General features: G+C 43.8%; 1 protein-coding gene across 1 annotated transcript; it reads right to left on the bottom strand.

The window, feature by feature from the left end:
- Nucleotides 1–5,914: 5,914 nt before the first annotated feature.
- On the bottom strand, nt 5,915–10,362 carry LOC125508836 (glucan endo-1,3-beta-glucosidase 4-like). The gene is made up of 5 exons (XM_048673631.1): nt 9,932–10,362; nt 9,096–9,223; nt 7,605–8,861; nt 6,405–6,432; nt 5,915–6,317 (listed from the first exon to the last, which is right to left on the bottom strand). The coding sequence occupies exons 2-5, from the start codon at nt 9,175–9,177 to the stop codon at nt 6,191–6,193; spliced, it is 1,494 nt and encodes a 497-aa protein (XP_048529588.1). The 5' UTR covers nt 9,178–9,223; nt 9,932–10,362; the 3' UTR covers nt 5,915–6,190.
- Between the last annotated feature and the right edge of the window lie 10,258 nt (nt 10,363–20,620).

The raw sequence follows: 20,620 nt of genomic DNA, 5'->3' as shown, positions 1-20,620 counted from the left end.
TGGAACACCACAGCGTAATGGTGTGTCCGAACGTCGTAACTGCAATTTATTAGATATGGTGCGATCTATGATGTCTCTTACTGATTTACCGCTATCGTTTTGGGGTTATGCTTTAGAGACGGCTGCATTCACATTAAATAGGGCACCATCAAAATCCGTTGAGACAACACCATATGAACTGTGGTTTGGCAAGAAACTCAAGTTGTCGTTTCTTAAAGTTTGGGTCTGCGATGCTTATGTGAAAAAGCTTCAACCTGATAAGCTCGAACCCAAATCGGAGAAATGTGTCTTCATAGGATACCCAAAGGAGACTGTTGGGTACACCTTCTATCGTAGATCCGAAGGCAAGATATTCATTGCTAAGAATGGATCCTTTTTAGAGAAGGAGTTTCTCTCGAAAGAAGAGTGGGAGGAAAGTAGAACTTGATGAGGTAAATGTACCTTCTCCCTTATTGGAAAGTAGTTCATCACAAAAATCAGTTCCAGTGATTCCTACACCAATTAGTGAGGAAGCTAATGATGATGATCATGAAACTTCTGATCAAGTTACTACCGAACCTCGTAGGTCAACCAGAGTAAGATCCGCACCAGAGTGGTACGGTAATCCTGTTCTGGAGGTCATGTTACTTGACCATGACGAACCTACGAACTATGAGGAAGCGATGATGAGCCTAGATGCCGCAAAATGGCTTGAAGCCATGAAATCTGAGATGGGATCCATGTATGAGAACAAAGTGTGGACTTTGGTTGACTTTCCCGATGATCGGCAAGCCATAGAGAATAAATGGATCTTCAAGAAGAAGACTGACACTGACGGTAATGTTACTGTCTACAAAGCTGGACTTGTTGCGAAAGGTTTTCTACAAGTTCAAGGAGTTGACTACGATGAGACCTTCTCACCCGTAGTGATGCTTAAGTCCGTCCGAATCATGTTAGCAATTGCCGCATTTTATGATTATGAAATTTGGCAAATGGATGTCAAAACTACATTCCTTAATGGGTATCTTAAAGAAGAGTTGTATATTATGCAACCAAAAGGTTTTGTCGATCCAGAAGGTGCTAACAAAGTGTGCAAGCTCCAGCGATCCATTTATGGACTGGTGTAAGCATCTCGGAGTTGGAATATACACTTTGATAGTGTGATCAAAGCATATGGTTTTATACAGACTTTTGGAGAAGCCTGTATTTACAAGAAAGTGAGTGGGAGCTCCGTAGCATTTCTGATATTATATGTGGATGACATATTGTTGATCGGAAATGATACTGAATTTCTGAATAGCATAAAAGGATACTTGAATAAGAATTTTTCAATGAAATACCTCGGTGAAGCTGCTTACATATTGGGCATCAAGATCTATAGAGATAGATCAAGACGCTTAATTGGACTTTCACAAAGCACATACCTTGATAAAGTTTTGAAGATGTTCAAAATGGATCAAGCAAAGAAAGGGTTCTTGCCTGTGTTACAAGGCGTGAAGTTGAGTCGGACTCAATGCCTGACCACTGCAGAAGATAGAGAGAAAATGAAAGTCATTCCCTATGCCTCAGCCATAGGTTCTATCATGTATGCAATGTTGTGTACCAGACATGATGTGTGCCTTTCTATTAGTTTAGCAGGGAGGTACCAAAGTAATCCAGGAGTGGATCACTGGACAGCGGTCAGGAACATCCTGAAATACCTGAAAAGGACTAAGGATATGTTTCTCGTTTATGGAGGTGACAAAGAGCTCGTCGTAAACGGTTACGTCAATGCAAGCTTTGAAACTGATCCGGATGACTCTAAGTCACAAACCGGATATGGATACGTATTTTTATTGAATGGTGGAGCTGTCAGTTGGTGTAGTTCTAAGCAGAGCGTCGTGGCGGGATCTACGTGTGAAGCGGAATACATAGCTGCTTCGGAAGCAGCAAATGAAGAAGTATGGATGAAGGAGTTCATATCATATCTAGGTGTAATACCTAGTGCATCGGGTCCAATGAAAATCTTTTGTGACAATACTGGTGCAATTGCCTTAGCAAAGGAATCCAGATTTCACAAGAGAACCAAGCACATCAAGAGACGCTTCAATTCCATCTGCGATCAAGTCAAGGAGGGAGACATAGAGATTTGCAAGATACATACAGATCTGAATGTTGTAGACCCGTTGACTAAGCCTCTCTCACGAGCAAAACATGATCAGCACCAAGACTCCATGGGTGTTAGAATCATTACTGTGTAATCTAGATTATTGACTCTAGTGCAAGTGGGAGACTGAAGGAAATATGCCCTAGAGGCAATAATAAAGTTGTTATTTATATTTCCTTATATCATGATAAATGTTTGTTATTCATGCTAGAATTGTATTAACTGAAGACTTAGTACATGTGTGAATACATAGACAAACAGAGTGTCCCTAGTATGCCTCTACTTGACTAGCTCGTTAATCAAAGATGGTTAAGTTTCCTAGCCATGGACATGTGCTGTCATTTGATGAACGGGATCACATCACTAGAGAATGATATGATGGACTAGACCCATCCGTTAGCTTAGCACTATGATCGTTTAGTTTATTGCTATTGCTTTCTTCATGACTTATACCTATGACTATGAGAATATGCAACTCCAGAATACCGGAGGAACACCTTGTGTGCTATCAAACTTCACAACGTAACTGGGTGAGTATAAAGATGCTCTACAGGTGTCTCCAATGGTGTTTGTTGAGTTGGCATAGATCGAGATTAGGACTCCGTGTATCAGAGAGGTATCTCTGGGCCCTCTCGGTAATGCACATCACTATGAGCCTTGCAAGCAATGTGACTAATGAATTCGTCATGGGATGATGCATTACATAACGAGTAAAGAGACTTGCCGGTGACGAGATTGAACTAGGTATGATGATACCGACTATCGAATCTCGGGCAAGTAACATACCGATGACAAAGGGAACAACGTATGTTGTTATGCGATTTTACCAATAAAGATCTTCGTAGAATATGTTGGAACCAATATGAGCATCTAGGTTCCGCTATTGGTTATTGACCGGAGATATGTCTCGGTCATGTCTACATAGTTCTCGAACCCGTAGGGTCCGCGCGCTTAACGTTCGATGACGATATGTATTATGAGTTATGTGATTTGATGTACCGAAGGTTGTTCAGAGTCACGGATGAGATCACGAACACGACGAGGAGTCTCGAAATGGTCGAGACATAAAGATTTATATATTAGAAGGTTATATTCGGACACCGGAATGGTTCCGAAGTATATCGGGTATTTTCCGGAGTACCGGGAGGTTACCGGAACCCCCCGGGGGATTAATGGGCCACGATGGGCCTTAGTGGAGAAGAGAGAGGGCCGGCCGGAAGTGGCATGCGGCCCCCCTTGCCCAGTCCGAATTGGACAAGGGAAGGGGGCGCCCCCCCCCCTCCTTCCTTCTCTTCTCTCCTCTTTCCCTTCTTCTTGGACTAGGAAAGGGGGAAACCTACTCCTATTAGGAGTAGAATTCCTCCCCCCTTGGCGCACCCCTTGTGGCCGGATGGCCTCCTCCTCCCCTCCTTTATATACGAGGGAGGGGGCACCCCATGGACACACAAGTTGATCTTTAGCCGTGTGCGGTGCCCCCCTCCACAGTCTTCCACCTCGGTCATATTTTCGTAGTGCTTAGGCGAAGCCCTGCGTCGGTAACTTCATCATCACCGTCAACACGTCGCCGTGCTGACGCAACTCACCGTCGGCCTCAACTGGATCAAGAGTACGAGGGACGTTACCGAGCTGAACGTGTGCAGATCGCGGAGGTGCCGTGCGTTCGGTACTTGATCGATTGGATCGCGAAGACGTTCAACTACATCAACCGCGTTACTTAACGCTTCCGCTTTCGGTCTACAAGGGTACGTAGACACACTCTTCCCTCTCGTTGCTATGCATCTCCTAGATAGATCTTGCATGATCGTAGGATTTTTTTGAAATATTGCGTTCCCCAGCACATATTGCTATAAGAATTTGGATCTGTAAGAAGTCAATCCTCTTCCGCACCCCTTTAGGTACTTGCAAGAAGCATAACATAAACATAGGTAAAGTAGGAAGGACCGAATTAATTAGGAAAAATCATCCTCCGTGTGAGAATAACTTGCCTTTTCAATTTGATGATTGTTTTCATTTTGCTTGTGATTTTCCTATTTCTAGGTTTGAGCATTGAGAAGCAAATAAAGTTGCTCACGAACTTTCTAGATTGGCTAGATTTTCTTTGATTTCTGATTGGTTTGAGAAGCCTTTAAATGAAATTGTACCAATCCTCATAAACGATGTAATGATTATTACAAATGAATAAAGCTTGAGTTTTTTCAAAAAAACTTGCCTTTTCAATTGCTTTAAAATTGTCTTCAATATCTTTCCATTCTTTATTCAGAAGCTTAATTAATAATAGGAATTCCCAGGTACTTGAATAGAAGCATAACAGATTCCCACCCAAACAATTGTTTCACTACTCTTCGGACTCTAGTTTTTCCAAAACAAATGGTCTAATTTTTGTGAAACTGGATTTTGGATCCAGAAAGTTGCTCAAACAGACACAAGGGAAGATTCATATTAATGGCTTTATCCATGTCATATTCCACAAAGGCGAGGTATCACCTGCATACTATAAGATGGATATCCCACCCTCTACTAGACGTAGAACAAGATCTCCAAATTGGCCATCCTCTTTATCCCGTGCTATTTTCGACAAAGGGAATATATTAATATTGACAATTACACCCAGCCTCTGCACCAACAAGATATCGAAAAATATCAAGGATGCACACAACCAAGAAAAAAATAAAAGAGAGAAATATAAAACAAAGACCCCGTCACAGTGATGAAAAACTCACAACAACAACACTCTAATCACCACCGAAGACAACACCTGAACTGCAAAAAGGGATTCTTCAAAATCGATGCCTTCAAGAAGGAAACAATGCACCGGCATTGTCGTCGTCCGATCAAAGATCTTGAGTTTTCACTCAGGAGAAAATCCGATTTCACAAAACAATGTCTTCTGCAAGGCCATTGCCAGGCACATCCAATAAAGGCCAGACCTTGGGCTTTCATCCTGTAAATCGTGACTCGGTGCTCGAGGAGCACTACAACAAAATGCAGTTCACCTGTGCTGCCGCCCCCTCTTGCCAAGAACGCTGCAGCAATTCATCAACACCCGACGCACAGGAAGAACCTGTGCCGTCATTCTTCATCGGCACCAAAGCACCTCTACACCATTGCAAACCTTCGATCGCAGCCATCATGACTTTCTTCACTTCTGTCAGTGCAATGGAAATCTATATTTAATGTCCCATGACCCCGTCAATAAAGTGAAGCTTCACGTCACACTCTCATGAAGCCTCACAGGCCGAAGATAAGGGAGCGCACAACCGGATCAATCCCGTGCTATGAGAGTGGCTAACATATCCGCGGCAATATCAAAAACAATCAAGCCTCTTTTGGTTCATAGGATAGGATTATCATAGGAATAGGAATCTTATAGGAAATGAGATGACATGTATCTCAAATCCTATGAGTAGGAATAGGAAACAAGATGTCATTTGGTTGACACCAAAGGAATTTTTCCATTGAGTCTAGGCTCTTTTTTATTTTCCTATGAAACGTGGAGGATAGGAACCAATCCTTTGTAGGAATAGGAATCCATTCCTATGAACCAAAGGGTTCTAAAGGAAAAAATCCTATAAGAATCCTATCCTCTAAAATTCCTATGAAATTCCTCTAAACCAAAGGAGGCCTCAGCCACAACGGGTCTCCTTGTCGCCTTTGTTTTGGCCCAGAGGTAATGACATATATCATTGTTGACCTTCACGCCAACACTCAGACCCTAAACAAAACTAGCAAGAGGTGCGAAACCTTTCATGCAAAAGGATTGCACCTTGCCTGTTCATTTCTATAGGACAATTGAAGTTTCCCAGCTTGACATTGAAAGTTAGTGCACCTTGCCTGTTCATTTCTAGTACAACTAAAATTGAGAGACACTCCCTGTGTAAACAAATATAAGACGTTTTAGATCACTAAAGTAGTGATCTAAAAGGTCTTATATTTATTTACAGAGGGAGTACATGGCATTTACCACCTCAATAAAGTGAGACAAATGGGCCCCCTTTCTATCTAACAACAAGAGGCGCAACAAATCTCACGCATCTCATCCAAAATACAACGTTCGGTTACAATGTTTTACATGAGAAGTAGAACAGGCAGCAGCATGGCGATTAGCCAAGTCAACCAGAAAGATTGAGATTGTGAAGCGGAACTATCTTGGCTCACAGGTCCAGAAGCCATACCACTGCCATTGACACCGGTGCTGCAGATAGAACCAAACCTCATTGTTAGTATAGAACAACGATAGAAGTTTGAACTTACAAGAACACACCGAAGAACTACGACTCACCTTCCTGCAAATTTACATGAACCATGGCCTGCAAGTTTAAATTCAGGGGAAACTTTGTTTAGGCTCATGTCACACACCAAAGCGGTAATTGCAATATTGTAACAGCGAACACTTGAATAACAAGACAGAACCATATATCAAAATGTGAGTAACTACAGGATGACTGTCGCGATTTTCTAACCAACTAATGGTATATGGTTTCTATATATTAGCATGAGCAGATCAGATGATTGGCTTCGGACTCCTACGCATGGTTTATAATATGCCTCATTCGATATACATAACAAACATGTACATTCAGTACTACAACCATAGATCTGTTATCCTTGTATTGGTTTCCAATAGTGTCTGAGCCGCGTGGAGAATAAACAATAGCATCTGAATCTTGCTGGTTGGTTTCCAATAGTGTCTAAGCCGTATGGAGAATAAACAAGCCAAGTCATCAGGAATGGTCAAACCAATACTTCCACAATTAAGCTACTTTCAGTTCTGTTTGGACCAAAGCAACCTTCTGCTAATATATGCCGTATGCCAAGAAGGCATGTAAAAACCATGTCGATTCTAACATGTGAGAGGGCAGGTAAAGTTTGCCACTTCTTACTGACACGTCTGACCATTCCTTGTGACTAAAAACAGGAAGATTTGCCAATTAGGCATCATTTGCATACAAGTTTCTGTGCAGGCGTGCATCGGCAGAATCTTAGAGACAGAGCAGCAATTGAGCTTCTTAGCTCAACCTACCAGACTAATTAGCATAAAGTCTTCAAGGAAAACTTACACTAAGATGCAATAAATTTTTGATGGCAGATTAAGGACTCAGATAACAGAATAGAGCAAATACACAGATCAGAGGAGCTATGATGGCTAATGATTAGGTGAAACTTGTAAAAATCTGCACCGCACTTTCCACAGGATACAAAAAGCTTTCTGTTTCACCCCTAGTACTAGAGGATGAACGAAGAATAAAGATTGCTAAAGGTTGCACAAAGTGTTACACACAAGTAGTAAATCAGCCAATCAGGTCATATGAAATCTCCTTTTTAGTGTTGAGATAGTGAGACCAACGATAATAATTTTATATGAAATGCCAACCATAAGGGAATACTCAAACCTGCATCTACTGATTGATTCTGTAGTTAGTTCTACTATGGCAGTACCTACTAGCTAATACATGAATACTCAGGAGGAAATTTAGCTTACTTGGATCCGTAGATGATATCGTTGCTGTGCTATTAAAGTTACATGTTCCTCCACTTGCTTGCGTTCTATGATAATAATCATTGAAAGCATACGAAGCAACAGCTACAATGTCATCTGGTTTGTAGCACGGCTGCCCAGGTTGAATTGCGCTGCAGTTTGCAGAACCAGGGCCACATGCCCAATCCAAACTTTGCTTCAATGCACTATGGGGTGCACTTGAATTTGCCACACAAAACATCCCGTGCAGAGCCGGTGAATCAGTACTAGCTGTAGCCACATCTTCAAATGTCAGGGAGTACACTGCACTTGCATTGGTAAACATAATCCCCCAACTTTCCCCCGAAACAGATCCTGACCGAAGATCCTCGCTGAACAACTCAAACAGGTATGTGCTTACTTGATTATTTGGCTGGCTAGGGGTACCAGAGTTATTTAGTACATGGCGTATGAGATTTGTATTGTAGGCCAGAGCATTATCAACATCCGCAGCCGGTTCTTTGCGTGCACTATGCCATGGCCAACCAGAAGCTGTGACCATTACAGGAATATCGGTGAAATTCATTGCTTTCATTGAGTTGTATGTGGCATCAACCATAGCATCAAACATATTGGTATAGAACAAATTGGTGTTCGGATCTGCAATCTGACTGTTGGGATTGAGTGATCGAAACAGGGCATACTCTAAAGGGAATACACCTTGCCCTTTCACATAGCCATAGTACGGTTGAGCATTCAGCATGAAGGAAGATCCTGTCCTCTTCAGAAATCCAAGATACTGTAACATTATTGAGCTCCATGTCGAGTTGAAAGTGGCAGCAGAGGGAGGAAATGCCTTAGAGATCATATCCATTGAATGAGGACTTGATAGTTTCACCTGGGTATTGAGGTTTGCAGCCAACAGTGCTGATTGGAGGAATTGCAATGCAGGTACTAGAACAAGAGCTGCATTTGGGACAGTAGTAAGAATCTCATCACCCACGGCAATATACGTGATGTTTGTTGCTGGAATGTAGGCAGCAACATTCTTGTTAATCCAATCAGCAGCTGTCGGACGAGATTGCCCCACACGGAGCAGCTCATTATTTGGCACACCAACCATCACTTCAATTCCAGTGTTTGCAAGGGCGACTAGCATCTCATGGTTTGAATCAACCAAGCGAACATGTTGAATCTTCTTGGCTTTAAGGATGGAGACTATGTCTGATGCTGATGGCAGGTCTGACACGTTAGTGCCAATGTTGATACCAACAAATGCTCCTACATAGAACAGAGAACAGTAACAAATTTATGTGAAGGAAAATATAATACAAAAAAGGATGTATGTTTGTATGCACTATCTTCTATTTTCTTCAGTTCAGAACAATAAATTATGTTTTCCTCAAACTAGGCACTGGCACACTGGGAAATCAGATTGCATTAACACAATTAAGCATACTAACCATGTTGAAAGCACTCATGTAATTTAAAACAACATCCATGTGTTAAGAGTACCTGAAGCATTGTAAACCATGAGCATCAACAGCATCAGCACGACCTCTAGTCTGTTGGGCGACATATTGTTGTGCCCAAGCATCTGATCAGTTATAATCCAGGAGCTTCTTACAAACTCCTGATCAAACCTGAAATATCAACACCTCATGCATTATTTCAGCCACTCAACAAGAACATAAACAACTAATTTTACCAACAAAAATAACCCCTGAGCCCTGAAATACGAATGTACATTGGGGAAACATTAATAATGTGAAATGGTAGCAATGCTTTCACATCTGTATAAGCTGAATTGGTTAGGATGTGATAAGCTGCTCTCGCACCTTTAGCTGAAAAAAAGGAACTCAATCGATCCATCGCTGGATGGATTGGACTAGTGGGCTGCAATGAAGCAAACAAATCGAGGCGAAAGAGTGACGTTTTGATTTCAATTGCTCACTCCCTGCGGCAAAGAAAGAATCCCAGAGGCGAGCTAAAGGGAGAAGAACAAGAAGTAAGTCTGGGAAGGGGCGAATTTTGGGGGTGAATCAGGAGAAGACGAACAGACTAGAGGAGGAACAAGCAACAAACGAGCAGAAAACAACACAGCGCTCCGAGAAACGCAACAAGTGGCGGCATCACAATCGCAAGAAGAGGACAGCAGTAAAGGGAGGGAACAGACCACCTTCTGTCCCCGGCCTTGGAGCTGGGCGTATTCTGCTGTGAGCTGCGAAATACAGGGTTCGAGTGGGAGCTGCATGTGCCGCAGATCCAACTTCGGCTCGAGCCTACCGGAGGCGAGGCACGGAAGCGCTGCTCAGCGGGGCGAGAAAGAGGAGGAAGAGGAGGGGGCTAACCTGGTCGACGGAGGAGGAAGACGACCGCCGGGCCGTCGCGTCGCCGTCGCCGGAGGGGGCGGGAGCTTCAGGCGGGGTGGAGCTAGGGGCAAGGGGGGCGGCCGCCGGGCCGTCGGCCGTCGCCGGAGGGCAGAGGGACCTGGAGGCGCAGCGCTCGGGGGAGCTTCACCGGAGGGAGGCGGAGGCACCGCTGTCGGTCGGTAGGCGGCGGAGGAGATCGGGAGGCGTGGCGCCGTCGAGCCCCCGGTAACAATCTCTTTCTCTCTACCACCCTGCCATTTTCCGGCCCCGTGTGACACTTGTTCTCGAGGTAGAAGCTCTGCAAATCATTACCCCCAGCCCATGCGCATCCGTCGCACCATATGCAAGTTCGTCCTCACCGCAGAGCAAGAGACTAGGCCGACTTACGGCCGTGTTTACACTAGGTTTTTTTTTTTTTGAGACAACCGTGTTTACAGTAGTGTGTGCACCGGCATCGAGCTTTTGCTTTTTTTTTTTGAGAATAACTTTTGCTTTCGGGTAATAGAGAAAGGACTCATGCGTGCCCTGCACATGTGTCACTTACAGGTGGATCCATAGGTGGCCAACGGGCTGGCCCGGACACGACACGCGCCTAAGTGGGCCTGACCCGTGGCGGCCCGTGTCGTGCCGGCACGTTGGCTTCACCTCGCAAACGAGAGGGCACACATGGTAAATGAGCTGACTCACATAATTTTCGGTCTTCTGGACTGTTTTGGGCCATTCATACTCTTTTGTCCCAATAACTTGGTAAAAAATTCAGAAAAAATGGCTGTCCCACGGGCCACGACAATAATCACTTCATAATTATGGAAGTATGATCTTTCATGACAGAAAATGTGCGCAACATAAAAATGCTTCGTCAAGGGTACCCAACATGTGGCAGTCGCTGTAACGGGTCACCGTTAAATTAACCGTAGGATTCTGGATCTGATACCCATTAACTACGTGGCCAACTGACGATCCTCCACGTGTCGGCCTTCTATTGGACGATGGAGCTACGCATTGGTTGTTCATTGGAAGAAATGTCACACGAACAATGGGCAATGTGAGCCTATGAAGTAAGGACTGGTGGCACCACCCATTACAGGCTCATTAGTTAACAAAAAAGCCATCCCAGTCAACATGGGCCTTAGTCAAAACTTAGCGGATATGGCCCATGCTAAGCCCCTTAATGGCATACTGGGAAAATCCTCTCATGTTTCTCATCCGATCTACTAATGTAACTAAAGTAACATACTAAGGGATCTGCCGGAAAATACTCCCACGCGAGGCTGGGCTGGTCGATAGACACATTATTCTCAACTCTTTGGTATACATTTGATCATTACGATTTCTTTGTACTATGTGTATCCCATCCAATCAATACAAAAAGAGCAGAAGTAGGATTTTACCTCTATCACGAGGGCCCTAAACCTAGGTAAATTGACTCTTTGTTTTCCTTTTGGACTTTCCGACTCATTGTGGCATCCTATGAAAGGGTCTTCCGGAATCTACACTGACATAGAGCCTTCGTCGACTATCAATGTGAAACACACTGACAAATAGGGGGATATGAGTTCCTCAAAAGAACAAAAAAAGAAGATAAAATACTATTAAAAACAATATTTTCTATAGCTTCGAAAGCTAGCGATTAACAAAGCTTTTGAACCAATGTATGAAGTGTAAGACAATATAAACCGGTCAAATAAAGAAGATGGACGACTAAATAACTAAAGAAAACTGAACATTGAGAATCTACAAATGAAGGTTTGGATGGGTAATAATTAATGATTTAAGTGATAAGAAAGACATGCATATTACAGACCTATACCTTTGACGAAGATATGCGCAAGCCCATACACATTGTTTCCTTGATATGTGTAGATTACGTAAAGAGCACTCTCACAGAACACCTGTAGTAAAATAAAAATTGAGAGGTCATGAAAATATATTATAGATGGCATCTAGTTAGACCAAACAAAAGCAAATACAAAGACGCTCATGATGACAAAGGAACGCGCAGTCCAGGATCTAAAACATCTAAGGTGTGAATGACAAGCACGACACCAACAACTAAGTAGCAATGCAATCCAATAAAATCAATCAATTACTACCAACCACACACGGTAGATTGAAAACTAATACCAAAATTAGAAGATATGTATCTTTTTGAGCAAAGCATGAATACTGATGCTAATAAACATATGGATTTAATCCATATTTAACTGTTTGGCAGTGACCTGGCGAACAAAATAAAAACTGGGGTCCATGAACCTTAGGGAAATCTAGGAAAACAATTCACTCATATACCAAAATCCCCTCCTAATCTAAACTAGACAAAACACACATACACCCACTTGTATGCAACCTATGATTTGTCGGCCTTGCAACGTACCTAGATGAAGACACCAACGAGTCATTGGCTGACACACGCGAAAAATGAAGAAAAACACAAGGAAAACAACATAGAGGGGGCTTACCCTTTTCTACGGGCGATGAGCTTTCTGCCACCACCCCTCCCCCTTCCAGCCCACCACTCTCTTCATACATGTCTCATGGGGGATCATATATGTCCTCTCTTACCAGGCGCCACTCTTATTGCCATCTCATCTCTCTTTGTAATGCTCGGGAGTGAAAAACAATAGAAACGGGCACCATTTGGACCGAGGAAAGTGAAACGTAATAGGTGCCTCTCCCGGTACTGAAAACCTAATAAAAGCCGAACAATGAGTAGCCATCATGATATGTGGTATGTTTTTCAATGGAAAACATTTGAAATCGGCGCGCCAGCGCAACTTTCGGCCAGTCGCGTCGCTCTTGCTGGAATTTTGTCTATTTATGGGCCAGCCCAATAGCAGTTTCAGAAATTCCTAATAAATCCTAGAGACCCACGCAGCCCATTCGTGCAAGGCAAGAGGTGGAACTAAAGTTTAGTCCCACATTGCTAGTTTGGTGGGAGTTGGACCTCCTTATAAGGAAGGTTGTTTCTTCACATGTATGAGCATGAGAACAAGAGGGACATCCACGCGCTCTCCTCCTCCATCGCCCGTCTCGCCACGCCACGCCTCGTCATGACGCGCCGTGGGTTGTGGGAATGAGTCGAGCCGATGTGAATGCGAATGGCGCACTTCTTCTCGCCACCGTTCCTGAGCACCGAGCTACTGCTACGATCTTCCCCATCCCAGCTTGCGGCGTGCACCGCAGGTCAGGACAGTAGGCCTCCGAAACCCCACCGCTTTTGAGTCATGTACTGGAGAAGGGTGATAAGGTTTTTGGGGAGCGCTTCGCGCGACTACTGACTTCTTCATCACGGACGCCCCGGACTCTGACGACTACTTCCCCGACGACACCTTCTTCCCCGACGTCGACAACCTCTTCAACAACATGGCTGGCGAGGACACCGACCCCAAGACCAGTGCTTTTGATGTTGTTTCGTATGTCTTCGTGTTCTCTCTGTTTAATATCTTGCCTCGGTTTCTTACTCTAGCGTTTCTGGTTCTAGCCTCTTTTCTACACATGTTCTCTTCTAGTTCATATGTGCACATGCCATATGATGTCTCATCTTTAGATTACATGACTTGTTTCATCTCTACTATGATAGTCATGTTTTCTCTACTATTTCTGTTAATAAAATCTTATGGTAAATTACTCATATTTCCAACAATCCAAAAATCTCATTGTAGGCAATTTACCCGAGTGGTTTTGCTGCTTCCATGAGACCTCCTATGTTTGAGGGTATCCACTATAAGAGGTGGCACGTGAGAGCGGTCTTATGGTTTCAAACCATGAGTTGCTATGATGCCACTCTTGGCAAACCTCAAGAAAATTATGATGCTCAACGGGAACACGCTTTTTAGAAAATGGATACCATGTTTAAGGATGCTCTCTTGAGTGTTCTTGGTGAGAACATAGTTGATGCTTATGCATCAATTGCCAATGGAAAATATATGTGGGACGCACTCGAGGCCAAGTTTGGGATCTCGGATGCCGGCACTGATATGTACATCATGGAGCAATTCTATGACTACAGGATGACTAATGAGCGCTCCGTGGTTGAGCAAGCTCATAAGATACAATCATTTGCTAGAGAACTTGAGCACTTCAATTGTATGTTACCGGACAAGTTTGTTGCCGGAGGCATCATCACTAAGCTTCCTCCCTCATGGAGGAACTTTGCTACCTTACTGGAGCATAAGAGGCAAGAGTTTTCCATTCTGGATCTCATTGGTACTCTTGATGTGGAAGAAAAGGCGAGAGCAAAAGACACACGTGCTCGAGGTATTGAGGGAGGATCTAGTGCCAATCTGGTACAAAATAAAAACTTCGAGCCCCACAAGTTCAAGAATAAGGGAAAGTTTATTGATAAAGCAAAATTTGATGGGAAGAACAAGGTTGTACAACACACCAACTTCAAGAAGAAGAATGACAAGAAGAAAGGTGTTTGTCATGTGTGCGGAGATCCTGATCATTGGGCTCCTAGTTTCCCTAATCGTTATGACAAGCGTCATCTTGGGAAAGGCGACAAGACCGCTAATGTTGTCATTGGTGACATTGACATGAAGGATGTTGGGTATGGTATATTTCTCACTATTCTTTCAGTATGTCATTCTCCTGATTGGTTGATTGACATGGGTGCTAATGTGCATGTATGTGGTGATATTTCCATGCTTTCGTCTTATCAGACCGCAGGGACTTCAACCGTGCTAATGGGCAACGGTTCAAGTGCTTCTGTTCGTGTTGTTGGCACGGTCAATCTGAAATTTACTTCGGGGAAGATCGTGCGGCTGAAGAACGTGCATTATGTCCCCTCTGTCAATAAAAAATTGTTAGCGGATCTCTTTTGTGTAGAGATGGTTACAAAGCTTGTCTTTGAGTCGAATAAATTTGTAATATCCAAGTATGGAACTTTTGTTGGTAAAGGATATGAGTCAGGAGGCCTGTTTCGTTTATCCTTGTCAGATGTTTGCAATAAAGTTTTTAATCATGTTTGCAACAATAGTGAATCAAATGTATGGCATTCACGTCTTTGTCGTGTTAACTTTGGTTGCATGTCATGACTAGCCAAGTTGATCTTAATCCCTAGTTTCACCACTGTCAAGGGGTCTAAGTGTCAAGTTTGTGTACAAGCTAAGCAACCTCGTAAGCCTCACACGACTTCGAAAAAAAAGAAATCTTGCACCACTAGAGCTCATACATTCAGATCTATGTGAAATGAATGGTGTTTTGACAAAAGGTGGAAAGAAATATTTCATGATGCTAACTGATGACTGTCGGTTCTATATCCGGCGTATTGAAAGTGCAACTATCCCTGGGTGGTTTTGGTAATTCCTAACAACATATAGCTCATTGAGCTAATGCTATTTCAAGATAAATATTTCAGGAAAGCTCAATGATTGCCATGGCATGGATTAGAAAAGTTGATCCCTCAAAATGCCAAGGACAAAAGGATTGGCTCAAGCTCAAAGCACAAGACTCTACATTTTTCATTTTAGTGATCCAAGATCGCATTGAGTCCATAGGAAAAGCCAATACTATCAAGAGGGGGTGACGTGCTGCTTAATGAGCTTCTTGCTCAAAATGCTTAGTGATATGCTCCAAAGCCCTCGACTATTTTCTCATATCCACATATGTAACGCCCTCGATGCGGCTATATCTCCCACGTGTCGAAGCACGACTTAGAGGCATAACCGCATTGAAAGCAATGTCGCAAGTGAGGTAATCTTCACACAACCCATGTAATACATAAGGGAAAGAGATACATAGTTGGCTTACAATCGCCACTTCACACAATTACATGAATAAAGCATTACAACATCCAAATACAATCAAGGTCCCACTACGGAACCAAAATAAAAGAAGAACCCCCAAAAGCGACAAAGGTCCCCGATCGACCCCAACCGGACTCCACTACTGACCAACTAGAACGAAACAACACCAAAGGACAAGATCTTCATCGAGCTCCTCCTTGAGCTTGGTTGCGTCATTTGTACGGTTCAACGGCACCTGCAAGCTGGTTTTGAAAGTATCTGTGAGCCACGGGGACTCAGCAATCTCGCACCCTCGCGATCAAGACTATTTAAGCTTATGGGTAAGGTAAAGGTATGAGGTGGAGCTGCAGCAAGCGACTAGCATATAAGGTGGCTAACATACACAAATAAGAGCGAGAAGAGAAGGCAAGGCACGGTCGTTAAAAAAAACTATGATCAAGAAGTGATCCTAAAACAACCTACGTCAAGCATAACTCCAACAACCGTGTTCACTTCCCGGACTCCGCCGGAAAGAGACCATCACGGTTACACACGCGGTTGATGCATTTTAATTAAGGTTAACTTCAGGTTTTCTACAACCGGACATTAACAAATTCCCATCTGCCCATAACCGCGGGCACGGCTTTCGAAAGTTCAAATCCCTGCAGGGGTGTCCCAACTTAGCCCATGACAAGCTCTCACGGTCAACGAAGGAATAGACCTCCTCCCGAGACATTCTGATCAGACTCGGTATCCCGGTTCTACAAGACATCCTCGACAATGGTAAAACAAGTCCAGCAAGACCGCTCGATGCGCCGACATCCTGATAGGAGCTGCACATATCTCGTTCTCAGGGCAACACCGGATGAGCGCTCTGTACAACTAAAACCAGCCCTCAAGTTTCCCCGAGGTGGCGCTGCAAAGGATTCTAGTTCGGACCAACACTTAGACAAGCACTGGCCGGGGGGGGGGGTAAAATAAGATGACCCTTGAGCTGGCCTAACCCAAGGGAAAAAGAGGCTAGGTGGCAAATGGTAAAACCAATGTTGGGCCTTGCTGGAGGAGTTTTATTCAAAGCGAACTGTCAAGGGGTTCCCATTATAACCCAACCGCGTAAGGAACGCAAAATCCGGGAACATAACACCGATATGACGGAAACTAGGGCGGCAAGAGTGGAACAAAACACCAGGCATAAGGTCGAGCCTTCCACCCTTTACCAAGTATATAGATGCATTAATTAAATAAGATATATTGTGATATCCCAACAAGTAAACATGTTCCAACAAGGAACAATCTCCATGTTCCAACAAGGAACAAAACTTCAATCTTCACCTGCAACTAACAACGCTATAAGAGGGGCTGAGCAGAGCGGTAACATAGCCAAGCAATGGTTTGCTAGGACAAGGTGGGTTAGAGGCTTGGTTCAACAATATGGGTGGCATGATAAGCAAGTGGTAGGTATCGCAGCATAGGCATAGCAAAAGAGCGAGCATCTAGCAAAGCAAAGATAGTAGTGATTTCGAGGGTATGATCATCTTGCCTGAAATCCCGCAAGGAAGAAGAACGAGTCCATGAAGAAGACAAACGAACGTAGAAGAACGGGTCCTCACAAACGCGACGTTACCGGAACCAACCCGAAGAAGCAAACACCGGAAAGAAGCACACAACATAGTAAACAACCAACACATGAACATGGTATGATATGCGGGATGCGGTATGCGATGCATATGCATGATTTGACAAGGAATGCATGAACCTGGCCTCAACATGGAAATCCAAGTGTGCCACTGGAAAGGTGAGATGAAATCACTTGAAAACGATATAAAGAACGCCGGAATCGGAGTTACGGTTTGGAAATGGCAAGCAATTCAAATATGGCACCGGTCTGCGATATACAGCAAATAGCCATCTAAATGCAATGAGAAGAACAAGCTACAACACCCAAACATGACAACAAAATACCTGGCAGGGATGCATTCATGATGCTTAAGCAAAGTCTAGCACTGAGCTATGGCCAATTCATCCATTAACAGGTTCAAACAAGCATGGCAAAAATGCATATGGTAAACAGATTTCAGACTTAGTGAAATTAACACTTGTCTGGAATTTCAGATCAGGTAGCACACTTCGGAGCATCAAAACTATATGCTACAGGACCTGAACATGGAAAAGTAAAGCATGGCATGGAGCTACTCAAATAGCTTACCAAAAGTCCCTTAGTGACCTTGAGCCAAAAGGGATCAGAAAATACAATTGCAAGCATGTGAACAAGGCAAAAACATAATCAGATCACAGACTTAGTGAAAACTGGAGCATGCTGAAACAAATATCAAGTAGGCATGCTGTAGGATCGAAAGTATGTGTGTCTAGAGGGGGGTGATTAGACACTTAATGCTAAAGTTGCAATTTTAAGCTTTTTCGGTTTAAGTGGAGTTTAGCACAATTTCAACACACACAATACATATCAAGCAAGCATGCAAAGAGTATATGAGCAGCGGAATGTAAAGCATGCAACTTGCAAGAATGTAAAGGGAAGGGTTTGGAGAAATCAAATGCAATTGGAGACACGGATGTTTTTCCCGTGGTTCGGATAGGTGGTGCTATCCTACATCCACGTTGATGGAGACTTCAACCCACAAAGGGTAACGGTTGTGAGAGTCCACGGAGGGCTCCACCCACAAAGGGTAACGGTTGCGCGAGTCCACACAGGGCTCCACCCACGAAGGGTCCACAAAGAAGCAACCACCCACAAAGGGTCCACGAAGAAGCAACCTTGTCTATCCCACCATGGCCATCGCCCACACAGGACTTGCCTCACTAGCGGTAGATCTTCACGAAGTAGGCGATCTCCTTGCCCTTACAAACTCCTTGGTTCAACTCCACAATCTTGTTGGAGGCTCCCAAGTGACACCTAGCCAATCTAGGAGACACCACTCTTCAAGAAGTAACAAATGGTGTGTAGGTAATGAACTCCTTGCTCTTGTGCTTTAAATGATAGTCTCCCCAACACTCAACTCTCTCTCATAGGATTTGGATTTTGTGGAAAGAAGATTTGAGTGGAAAGCAACTTGGGGAAGGCTAGAGATCAAGATTCATATGGTAGGAATGGAATATCTTGGTCTCAACACATGAGTAGGTGGTTCTCTCTCAGAACATATGAGTTGGAATGGTGTATGCGTTCTGATGGCTCTCTCATCGAATGAAGAGGAGGTGGAGGGGTATATATAGCCTCCACACAAAATCCAACCGTTACACACAGTTTTCCAATCTCGGTGGGACCGAATCAACAAACTCGGTCGGACCGAAAAGGTAAACCTAGTGACCGTTAGAGATTTCGGTGGGACCGACTGGATCAACTCGGTGGGACCGATGTGCTAGGGTTAGGGTAAGTCCAAAACTCGATTTGACCGATTACTCAAACTCGGTGGGACCGATTTGGGTAATAAGTGAAACTGAGATTTGGCCAAGCAAACTCGGTGGAACCGATTGCATATCTCGGTGGGACCGAGAATATTGCAATGGGTAACAGAGAGTTTGCAAGCCCATCTCGGTGAGACCGAGATCCCATCGGTGAGACCGAACTGATTAGGGTTTGGCAGTGGCTTATGACAAGTGAAACTCGGTGGCGCCGGATAGGAAGAATCGGTAGGACCGAGTTTGGCTTAGGGTTTAGGTCATATGTGGAAGTGGGAAAGTAGCTGAGGGTTTTGGAGCATATCACTAAGCACATGAAGCAAGAGGCTCATTAAGCAACACCTCATCCCTCCTTGATAGTATTGGCTTTTCCTAAAGACTCAATGTGATCTTGGATCACTAAAATGTAAAATGAGGAGTCTTGAGCTTGAAGCTTTAGCCAATCCTTTGTCCTTAGCATCTTGAAGGAGTTCCCACAACCTTTAGTCCATGCCACTCCATTGTTGAACTTATCTGAAACATGCTAGATCGAAATGTTAGTCCAACAAGAGATATGTTGTCATCAATTATCAAAACCACCTAGGGAGCACTTGTGCTTTCACATGCTTACGAGCTCGATGCACTCACTACGGAGCAAGTCATGATAAGCTAAGCATACACCCGTCAAGAATACACAAAATGCAAGCTAGACATGGCAAGAACAATAGCATAGCATGCACGGATCAAGTACAACATCATCGGCAAAATCGCTAACAAGTAGACAATCTGCCCAGATTCATGAAATAGCAAAAGTAGAGCTCGATTGACTCAAGCTAGGGTGCTCCATAATTGCAAACAAAGACATGGATGGATAGAGCACTACAAGATTAAAAAAACATCCTGACCGATCATCCTCAAAAGAGGCACGGATCACTAGGAAACAACATGAACATATTGCCATATGAGATAAACAGGTCAAGTGGTGGAAATGCTAAGTCCCTGAAATCAGCATTACCAAGTGCCTCACTTAGCAAGCTTGTGCTAGTCACCACACACATCACAAAAATACATGGGTTGCACCTATGGAAAGATGGAAAAACCCTTAACAAAACATATGTAGAGCTCACGGGCATAACATGCACACATAAATCATGGAAAAAATGACAAAAACCTAAATGGAGTAGCAGATCTGACAATTATCTCAAGTAGCACTCTTCTAATAGCATTTCGGGCATCAAGATGAACTCAAATGGAAAAGATGCAATGAGATGAAATGATGTACTCTCTAAGACGAACATTTTGATATGCTATATGCATGAATCGAAGCTACGGATGCAAAGTTATGATGCGATGAACATGGGCATATAATTAGGGTTTGAGGGATAAAAGTCAACCGAGGAGGATGGATCCAGATCCAGATCCATGGCACGGACTACGAGGTTCGCCGGAGAAGCACGAGTTCGCTGGAGAAGGGGCGGTCGGAGGTCGACGAAGTCGCCGGAGGAGGCGGATCCGGCCATCCCTACCCCGGATCTGACCGGAGGAGGCC

The sequence above is a fragment of the Triticum urartu genome, chromosome 5, assembly GCF_003073215.2.
Source record: "Triticum urartu cultivar G1812 chromosome 5, Tu2.1, whole genome shotgun sequence".
Lineage (NCBI taxonomy): Eukaryota > Viridiplantae > Streptophyta > Magnoliopsida > Poales > Poaceae > Triticum > Triticum urartu.
This window is presented reverse-complemented; position numbering and strand designations above follow the sequence as displayed.

Bases quoted from the DNA above. Each gene is read 5' to 3' on its own strand.
- LOC125508836 (XM_048673631.1), bottom strand. From the start codon at position 9,177: ATGCTTGGGCACAACAATATGTCGCCCAACAGACTAGAGGTCGTGCTG. The intron at 8,862-9,095 runs GTACTCTTAACA...TGTTCTATGTAG, and splicing joins CATGGTTTACAATGCTTCAG to GAGCATTTGTTGGTATCAAC. The intron at 6,433-7,604 runs GTAAGCTAAATT...TTAAACTTGCAG, and splicing joins GATATCATCTACGGATCCAA to GCCATGGTTCATGTAAATTT.